Source organism: Benincasa hispida, chromosome 1 (assembly GCF_027475165.1).
Source record: "Benincasa hispida cultivar pf3 chromosome 1, pf3_genome.v1.1, whole genome shotgun sequence".
Classification (NCBI taxonomy): domain Eukaryota; kingdom Viridiplantae; phylum Streptophyta; class Magnoliopsida; order Cucurbitales; family Cucurbitaceae; genus Benincasa; species Benincasa hispida.
In genome coordinates this window covers 46,224,603-46,234,600 of record NC_143478.1, presented here as the reverse complement: position 1 = coordinate 46,234,600, position 9,998 = coordinate 46,224,603, and the positions used below count along the sequence as shown (strand labels likewise).

The window sequence follows — 9,998 nt, the reverse complement described above, 5'->3', positions numbered from 1 at the left end:
TTTAGCTCGAAAGTATTTTCCCCTAAAATTTTATCAATTTCATCACTAAACTCAAATATTATTTGGAAAAATAAAATATTATTTTAATTCAAGATTATTTGTTTGAAAAAGAGAAAAAAATAGTATTAAAAAGTTGGTTCAATTTTAGTCCATATACTATCAATAAATCTTAAATTGGGGATTTTCAAAAATAGATTAATAAGGGAAACTACTTACACAAAATAACAAAATTTAATCTTTTTTTTTTTTTTTTTTATATAGGCTGACTTCAGTGTTTATCAGTGATAAAAGTCTACCATTGATATTATGTGATAAACGTTGATAGGAGTCTATCAGTGTTTCTTTTGTTATTTCTGTAAATAGTATGAGATGTTTGTTATTTGTGAAAAATTTTCTAAATTCAATCCATCAAAGTTAATTTTTATCAAAATTGATTAAACAATAAAAATAAATTTCATGCAATAAAATAGTTTTGAAAAAAATCAACAATAAACTAGTATTAGGGATTAAGTTTAAGATTAGTAAAAGTATGTAATTTAAAATTAAACATTTAAAAGTACATGAATTATAACTGAATAAATACATAGAACAAAATTATATTAAAACGAAGGAAATATCAAGACAAAGTGATTCCAGACAAAAAAAAAATAATTAAATTATATAAAAGAAATATGATTGAATCTTGCACTTTGTATAAAAAATACATGAAATTTCAAAAGTTTAAAAAATACTCTTAAACTATAAAAAATAATTAAAAAAAATACTTTTGTTGTTAGTTTTAGATGGAAATCGTGAATATTTTATTTTGAAAATTCCCTTGAACTTTTAAAAGTATAAAAAATCTCCTTAAATTTAAGGATTAATTAAAAAATGCCCTTACTTATAATATATGAACATAAACCTTTAATAGTCATTTCAAAAATATCTTTAAAGTTTAAAAAACTACATCAATACTTGTATCTTAAAGAAAACAAAAAAGTTAAAAAATGCCGTTTTTATTTATCACCTCCATGTTCCATTTCCTCTCTCTTCCTTACTTTAATCTATGACGGAATACTTCCCTATTTTCTCTATTTTTCTCTCTCGCTACTCTTTTTTCGTTAACTGTTTAATCTTTATTTATCTCATAGGAACAATTGCTCTATTTAGTTAAGGCATATAGATTATAAGAAAAAGAAAAGGAATAATGGGAGCACCAAGGAAACCTTAAGTCTTATATAGTTTAAAAAAGTTCATTAGTGGTTGACTGTGTATTAATAGCCAAATACGTCAGTTTTATACTTGACTATTTATAGTTTTGATAAGTTTTAGGGGGATTTTGATTTAGAATTTCGTGAATTTTTGTGAGATTTTATGTTTTAACCTGAAGTTTTGATTTATATTGGTATAAAAATTGGACAAATAGAAGAAAAATAAATAACCTGAAAAATTTTAGAACTTTATTTTTTCGTAAGACAAAGAGTATTAATGCTAACTTTTAAAAATTTAAGAATATTTTTTAAATGAGTATTAAAGATTTGTATTCATATACTACTAGATAAGGTAATTTTAATTTTTTTTTTTTAAGTTACATGTATTTTTTAAAGTTTTGAGAGTTTAGACGTGTTTTTAGTGATAAGGATATTTTTGAATTTGTTAACTTTAAGAATATTTTGCAAATTTTAAAAATTCAAGAGTAATTTTGACCCAAATATAAAATAAAGATATTTTGTATAATTAAAAAAAGAAGAAAAAGAAAAAGAAAAAGAAGAAAAGAAAACTGAGATTGAAGAGACCTACAAAGAAAAGGCCAAAAAATAAAAAGAGTGAAGAATTCATAATTAGTTACTTGCTTCATATTTAATATTTTACGAGTTCAAGAAAAGTGTCGTCGAGGTGAAGATCAGTTAAAAAAAAAGAGGGACACAAATTATAATTGAACCGTGGGAAAAAGTACAAATTTGCAAAAGCAAGTCCGAAAGTTTGCATTATTTAATTTCGCTTCCCCCACTCCCGAAAAAAGAGAGAAAAGAAAGGTATTACTATTATTATTATAGCCTTGCAGTGGTTCCTTATCTCTTCCGCTCGTGGCCTCCCTCTGTCCATCACTTTCATTGAAGCTGCCGCCTCTCTCTTCCCCCGTTCCCATCTCTTCCAACTTACACATTCAAAAATGTATCCATAGTTTCAAAATCAATCCACCATTAAACTCCAGTTTCACCACTATGATCCATCTCCACACTCAAAAAACCTCTGAAATTCTATACCCATGAAGCGAGACCACACTCACCAATCCTCAAATCCCGCCGCCGCAGCCTCCGGCAACCCCAAGACATGGCCGGTCAAGGAGGAGGAAGACGACGACAAAGATCTAGCTGCTCTTGGCTACAATGTCCGGTCGTCGGACATGGCCGACGTTGCTCTGAAACTGGAACAGCTAGAAATGGTAATGGGTTTGTCGGAAGAAGATGGAATTTCTCACCTCTCTTCCAATACAGTCCATTACAATCCTTCTGATGTTTCTTCTTGGGTTCAAAGCATGCTCGCTGAACTCAATACTCCGCTTCAATCCCAAGGAATGATCCATGACCCTGTTCTCGCCATAGCTGAATCCAGTTCCTCCTCCGTCCTCGCCGCCTTCACCGACGATTCCGAGTACGATCTTAGGGCCATTCCGGGCTTTGCTGCTTTCCCACAACTCGATTCCACCAACCCCAGAAAGCGATTCAAGAAATCAGATTCCGAATCCCTTCCTGCATCTGCATCTTCTTCTTCTTCGTCGTCCTCGTCGGAGCCGTCGCGCTCGGTGGTTCTGGTGGATTCCGCCGAGACTGGCGTCCGTCTGGTCCATAGTCTTCTCGCCTGCGCCGATGCCGTCGACACAAACAATCTCAACCTTGCTGAGGCTCTACTAAAACACATCAGAATCCTCGTTGAAGCTCAGGCCGGCGCGATGAGAAAAGTCGCTGGCTATTTCGCTCAAGCTCTCACTCACCGGATTTACAGATTCTACCCACAGAAGCCCTTCAATTATTCATCTTCATACACCGATCTTCTCCTCATGCATTTCTATGAATCTTGCCCCTATCTGAAATTCGCCCATTTCACTGCCAATCAAGCTATTCTCGAATCCGTTGGTTCTGCTGGTACCGTCCACGTCATCGATTTCAACCTCCAGCAAGGCCACCAATGGCCGCCGTTGATTCAGGCCTTCGCACTCCGACCAGGTGGGCCTCCGGCGTTTCATCTTACTGGAATCCGTCCCCCACCGGAGGAAAATTCCTCTGACGGATTACATGAAGTGGGCTCGAAATTGGCGCAATTCGCGGATAAATTCGGCGTGAAATTCGAATTCCGTGGATTTTTCTGCAACAATTTGGCCGATCTCGAACCGTCAATGCTCAATTTAGAAACAGAAACCGTCGCTATAAACTCCATTTTCGAGCTCCACCGGCTACTGGCCAATCCGGGCGCAATTGAAAAAGTTCTAACAACAATCAAAGAACTGAACCCCAAAGTCGTCAGCGTCGTGGAGCAGGTCGCCGATCACAACGGGCCATCGTTCGTAGACCGATTCACAGAAGCACTACACTATTATTCAAGCTTATTCGATTCGTTAGAAGGGTCGCCGGCAGGGGAGGAGGATGTGCTGAGGTCAGAGGAATATTTAGGGAGGCAAATCTGCAACGTAGTGGCGTGTGAAGCTTCCGACCGGGTCGAGCGACATGAGACGGTGGCGCAGTGGCGGAACCGGTTGGGCTCAAGTGGGTTCGAGATGGTTCATCTGGGTTCGAACGCGTTCAAGCAGGCGAGTACTTTGCTGGCGGCTCTGTTCGGCGGTGGAAATGGGTACAGAGTCGAAGAGAATAATGGGAGTTTGACTTTGGGATGGCACACTCGGCCGCTCATCGCCACGTCGGCCTGGACGCTGGCCGGAGGCGGTCGGAATGCCTAGTCGGCTCGGCCGAGTTGAGGGCGGATCTGAACCCTTTGAAATATAGAGAGGGAAATAGAAGGAAAGTGGTGGTTTTGTGTAATTCTTCTTTGTTTAGTTGTTTTATTACTCTCTTCCTTTTTATTTTGTATTTTACTGTTTTGCCCCCCTTTTTATTTTTGAAAATATGGTAGAGAAGCTGAGGAAGAGAAGGGGTTTTTCTTTTAGGTTCGGATTTTAACTTCAATTTTGCCTTTCGTGGAATATATGTAATGTAATAATGTATGTACTTATTTTCTTTTTACTACATTTTTTTTCCTTTTAAATTACAACCAATTGGTTAAGGCATATTTGACATGAAGCAAAGTAGATATGCAATTAAGCCAAACATGAATTTAGAGCATAAAAATGAAATTAGGTAAAAAAAAAAATCACAAGTGTTCAATAAAAAATTTTAAACCAACGTTTACAACCAAGTACATTTGGGTTTATCCTAACTCTAAGTTAGGGATTTATCTTACTCACTTATGAACCATTTACTAAGATGTCCGAAAATGAAAGATGACTTGTATGGGAATAAAAATAGGATGTCTGTAAATATGTTATACTTTTTTATGCAATTATAAAGCATCAAAATTAATTTTATTTATCAATTTTTATTTGTTAATTTATTTTTATTACATTAAGATATTAAATCAATTTTGAGCGATTAAACTTTAACTAAATTTACTGACCCAACCTCTAATTTAATATATTTATTATCAATTAATTTTTTTATATTTAATATTTATATTATAAATTTTATCAAAAAAATATTGGTAATTAATTTTTTTTATATATATATATATATATAGTTTTGTTAATTGAAGAGTTAATTAACTAATTGTTTAATGTCAATTATAAGTCTTATATATATACAAAAGAAGTTGATATAAACTAATTGATTTTAAATCGTCAACCAATATTTTTAATTTAAAAAATTTCTATGATTATAGATTAAAACTAGAAATACAAGTTTACAAGATTGTTTAGTTGAAAAAAATTAACTTATTTTATTATTAATCAATTAATTAATATTTTTTAAAGACTAGTTAATAATTTTAATAAATAATTTATGATGTTAATATATATTAGAAAAAAGGGATTGAAGCAAATATAATTATGGTCATGTATATATATATTTTTAGAATGATTATGGTTTTCCATATTAATTCATAACAATAAAATATATTATTATATTAGCATTACTAATAAATTTACTTTAAACATATTTATAAAAATTAAATAAATTAACCAATATCAACGAAGAAGAAAAATAAAAAAAATAAAAAAAATAAAAAGTAAAAGAGAGAAAAAAACATCTATTTTGATGCTTATGAAAAACCTCACTTGATGGGAATACGAAAGGCCTTGGAATAAGATATTTCGATTTCTAAGGTTAAAAACTTGTACCAAACATGGTGATAGAATATCATTTCTCATTCTCATCTTTTATTTTGATGAATCAAACGGGCTATAAAATGCATAATCGAACTCCAAGATAGGCAAAATACAACTCAATATAGGAAAACAGAGGAAATACAACGGAAAAGAGGACAGAAGTTGAAAGAGATGACTAAAATCTGAACTAAATTAACCTAAAAGAGATAAAAAATTTATAGCAGGTCGATAGCGTCATGCTGGCCCTAAAGAGCATTGCAATCTCAAAAAGCCTCCATGCTCAGAGTGTTGAGCGACACTGCCCTGATGATCATACTCAAGTGCGTTACAATACTATGCTTTTGTCCAACAGCACTGTGAAGCATCAACACTTTGCATTGTAATGTTGGTTCTATGGGTATTTTGGTAATTTCCTCCTCTTTGATCCTATTGCTAATTTAAATCTCCAAATGCTAAATTTTAGGTATGTTTTTCACATGAATGTTTGATTCTACCTTCTAAACTAACAAAACCTACAAAATCATCACATAAACATGTTAAATACTAGAACTAGAACGAGCCTAATTTAAGTTGAGTGAAATATCATTTTACAGGTGCTTGACATGCGCAAGTGCACATGTTAGATTATAATATGGTTAAAATGTCGTTAACCAAGTATCGTTCTTAGGAGATCACACTCAAAATTAATTTAGCGATTCTAGAATTGTGTTGACTTCATTTAAGGATTGGAAACAAGATGAGTGATAATTGCAAACTAAAAACTAAAGAAAACAAGGATTGAATCTCAAAGATAGAAAATGTTTCATGGCGTTGATTTCATTGTTCATTTCATTAAATCATGCCTAGGTTTTATGGAATTTTGTGTCATTCATGTGTTTAAATCTAGAGACTATATCTTGGATTACTTTTTTTCGAAAACAATCTCTTTCTCATGCAATCCTAATTGATATTACTAATGTCTTGAAACCAAGTTAAGAGGCATGACATTAAGCAAAGTCATAATTAATTTTCATTATTAACCTATTATTTTCATTATTGACCTAATTATTTTCACAATAATCCAATGTTATAGATCTAGTTAAATACACAATATATCAAATTGAACATTTAACTTAGCATACATTGATAGCCAATCAACATAAAAGAAAGTATAATAACATTGAAAAATAATCAATTCAACAATATCCATACAAACTCTAAACACCACTCAAATCCATGAACAAGTTCATCAACATCTTAAAACAAATAAGTCCAACTACTCATTGTTATCAAAAACATATTTGCATACACTTTAACAACCATATAAAGAATAAGTGAAAAGAATAGGGAAAAACTATTATTGAAGGTAGATTCCAATTGTTGAAAAACGTTAGCCATGCCTTGATTCACTCCTTTGGATGAACGAACGACTTCCAAGCACTCTCCTCACCTTATGACCTCTTCATTGCAGCCAAAACTCTCCAAAATTAGATGTGATAGACAGATGAAAATCATAAAATAAATATGAAAAAGTTTCTAAATTTACTGCAGCATCGTGATGCCGTCATGCCTTCTTCTACAGTCTTTAATTGCAATGTCGCAGCACTGCTCCCTAGTGTTGCGGCGCTGCCCAAAACAATACTTTAAACACCACTCAAATCTATGAACAAGTTCATCAACATCCTAAAACAAATAAGTCCAACTATTCATTGTTATCAAAAACGTATTTGCATATGTTGGCTTTTTGGCTCTTAATCTCAAATTAAGTAATTTTAATTAATTAATTAATCAATGTTTTGATGATAACAAACTCATTTTTTAATTACTGAAAATCTTAGTATTTTAATATATCCATAAGTGTAGAGCTCGGAACAACGATTCCAACACCTCTTGAATTACTCAAATCGGAGCTAAAACGAAGACGATATGACCGAAACAGATCTATAGAAAATACCGTGGTGGATGATGTGGCATAACCAGACCATTTGCATATAGACATGTGATAACATATTGGTTGAATGGTGGATCATTAAGAGATTAACATATGATGGACTTTTGATTTTTGGATTGATTTAAAAAAAAATTGAAATTAAAAAAAATTGAAAAGGAAAATAAATTTAATATTATTTTATGTTTGTGTCTAACGACTAGTTTTTTACACATGGTATATTTTTTATTTTTGGATGACTTTAAAAGAATGAATTTAAAAAGAAAATGAATTAAAAGGAAAATGAATTTAATATTAATTTATGTTTGTGTCTAACGACTAGTTTTTGACACATGGTATGTTTTTTTATTTTTTGGATTAATTTTAAAAAGAAAATGAATTTCAAAAGAAAATGAATTTAATATTATATTTTGTTTTTTAGTTTAAAATCTCCACCATTGATTTTTCTTTTTCAAAATCCAATGGTCCAAATTAATTGTGGTTTCTAAAAATTTTTCCATCTCTATATAAACTATCTTCCTCTCCAAATTTTAAACCAATAAATTTTACATTTTATAATCCTCCAAAACTCAAAAGTTCCATTGTTGCTCTAAGTTCCCAATTTTTTTTTTTAATCTTATCCTTGAGAGGGTGTTATTGTATTATGAGAATAAATTTGTTGAGTGTTAAACTTGTAAATCCATTGTAGTGAGAGTTGTATTGTGTACTTAAAAAATTCTAACATTTGTAACGGTTTGATCTTAAACCGTAGAAAGGATCGGGTTTGCTCTTGAACCCGTAAAAGGAGCAATGGTGTAACGGTTGGGCTCTAATCCGTGGAAAGAATCGGAAAGATTTTAATCAAATTCCCAAGAGGTGCTTGGGGAGTGGAGTAGGTCGAGTTTGACCGAACCACTATAAAAATTACGGGGTCTTCTTCTCTAACTATTTCCTTTTTATTTTTGCAATTAATTTAAGCAATTTATTGTATGTTTTAGTTTGTTCTTATTTATTTGCTAAAATTTGATAGAATTAAATTATCACATTTTTTTCATCTTATTTGTTGCATAAATTGAATTTTTCTTATTATTTATAAAAAATGTATTAATTAGTTTAATTGGGTTAATTTAGAAAAAAAAGTTTAATTAAACCTTATTCATCCCTCTAGGGTTGCCATATCGATCCAATAGTATACACTTTAACAACCATATAAAGAATAAGTGAAAAGAATAGGGAAAAACTATTATTGAAGGTAGATCCCGTTGTTGAAAAACGTTAGCCATGCCTTGATTCATTCCTTGGGATGAACGAACGACTTCCAAGCACTCTCCTCACCTTATGACCTCTTCATTGCAGCCAAAACGCTCCAAAATTAGATGTGATAGATGGATGAAAATCATAAAATAAATATGAAAAAGTTTCTAAATTTAATGTAGCATCGTGATGCCGTCATGCCTTCTTCTGCAGTCTTTAACTGCAATGTCGCAGCACTGCTTCCTAGTGTTGCAGCGCTGCCCAAAACAATACTCTCAGGTTTGGGAGCTGCAACACCCCCTTTTCAACACCTTTGTCCCTCTTTCCTTTCCTACTTTGTGGAGTTAGCCCATTCTTGTCTTAAGGTGTTCATGGGTTGGGTTGAAAGACTTTTTAGACCCAACTCAATTGTTCAAGTTATAAGTTCTTTCAACCCAAATAACCCTTATTAAAAAATGAACCGAACCGAGCTATGAAATATTTGGGTTGGGTTGATTCAGATTAATCGGGTCATTTGTTTAAAATTTTATTATAAAAAGAAGCACAATGTAAATATGTAAAAATCTTATTTAATTATTTTCATATATTGAATTAAGATTAATAACTTAATTTCAATTTAAATAGTGAAAATTTTCTTTCTAAAATGCAAAGAAACTATTTTAAGAATTGTTGAAAAATAAATTATTCAAAAAATATTGGAATTAAATGAAATTAAAATCAATATATGTATAAATAATTGTGTTATAAATAATAAAAAAAATATATTTTAAAGGTAATAATAAATTTGGATTGGTTCGAGTTGGTTTGGATTATATTAGGTGAACTCCTGAACCAACCCAACCCATAAATTTTTCATTTATTTGAACCCAACCCAATCCAAAGGAGTTGATAACCTAACCCAAACCGCGCGAGTTGGGTTGGGTTGATCGGTTTTTTCAGATCATCGAATTTTTTGAACACCCTTACTTGTCTTTATTAAGTAAAAAATGAATTATTTTCCCTCTATTGAACTCCAAATCTCATTCTTTTGTTCAACTCTTGAAAATCACTAATAAACAATATCAAATTTTTAATATTAAATAAAAAATCTAAATTAAAAGAAAAATAAAACACTTTTCAAATACTTTTCAATCGTATCAAGCGGTTGTTTCAAACAAGTATCCTATGTTCATAAATTTTAAGAAATTAATTGATTATTATGATATCAAATTTCCTTTGTCGTTTATATTTATTTACTTTGGTTAATTTATATTGCAATGGATACAAAAGCTTTTGTTCTATCACAAAAATAATACAATAAGAGATATTTAAAGGTATGTGAAGAAGATGGAATATGAAAGTGGCTCTTATTTTTCTTAAAAAAAATGTAAGTAGCAAATTGTTCAAAAGCTTGGTGATTTGCACATGAAGATCTTAGATTCTAAGGGGAAAAAACAATCCAAAGAGACCAACAAAAAAGATATTACATTAAAACAAATGGCCATT

General features: G+C 31.5%; 1 protein-coding gene across 1 annotated transcript; it reads left to right on the top strand.

The window, feature by feature from the left end:
* The first annotated feature begins 1,897 nt into the window (after nucleotides 1–1,897).
* LOC120089519 (DELLA protein 1-like) lies at nucleotides 1,898–4,220 on the top strand. The gene has a single exon (XM_039047022.2). The coding sequence runs from the start codon at nucleotides 2,249–2,251 to the stop codon at nucleotides 3,932–3,934; it is 1,686 nt and encodes a 561-aa protein (XP_038902950.1). The 5' UTR covers nucleotides 1,898–2,248; the 3' UTR covers nucleotides 3,935–4,220.
* The last annotated feature ends 5,778 nt before the right edge of the window (nucleotides 4,221–9,998 follow it).

Coding starts and splice junctions, on each gene's coding strand:
- LOC120089519 (XM_039047022.2), top strand. CDS start 2,249: ATGAAGCGAGACCACACTCACCAATCCTCAAATCCCGCCGCCGCAGCC.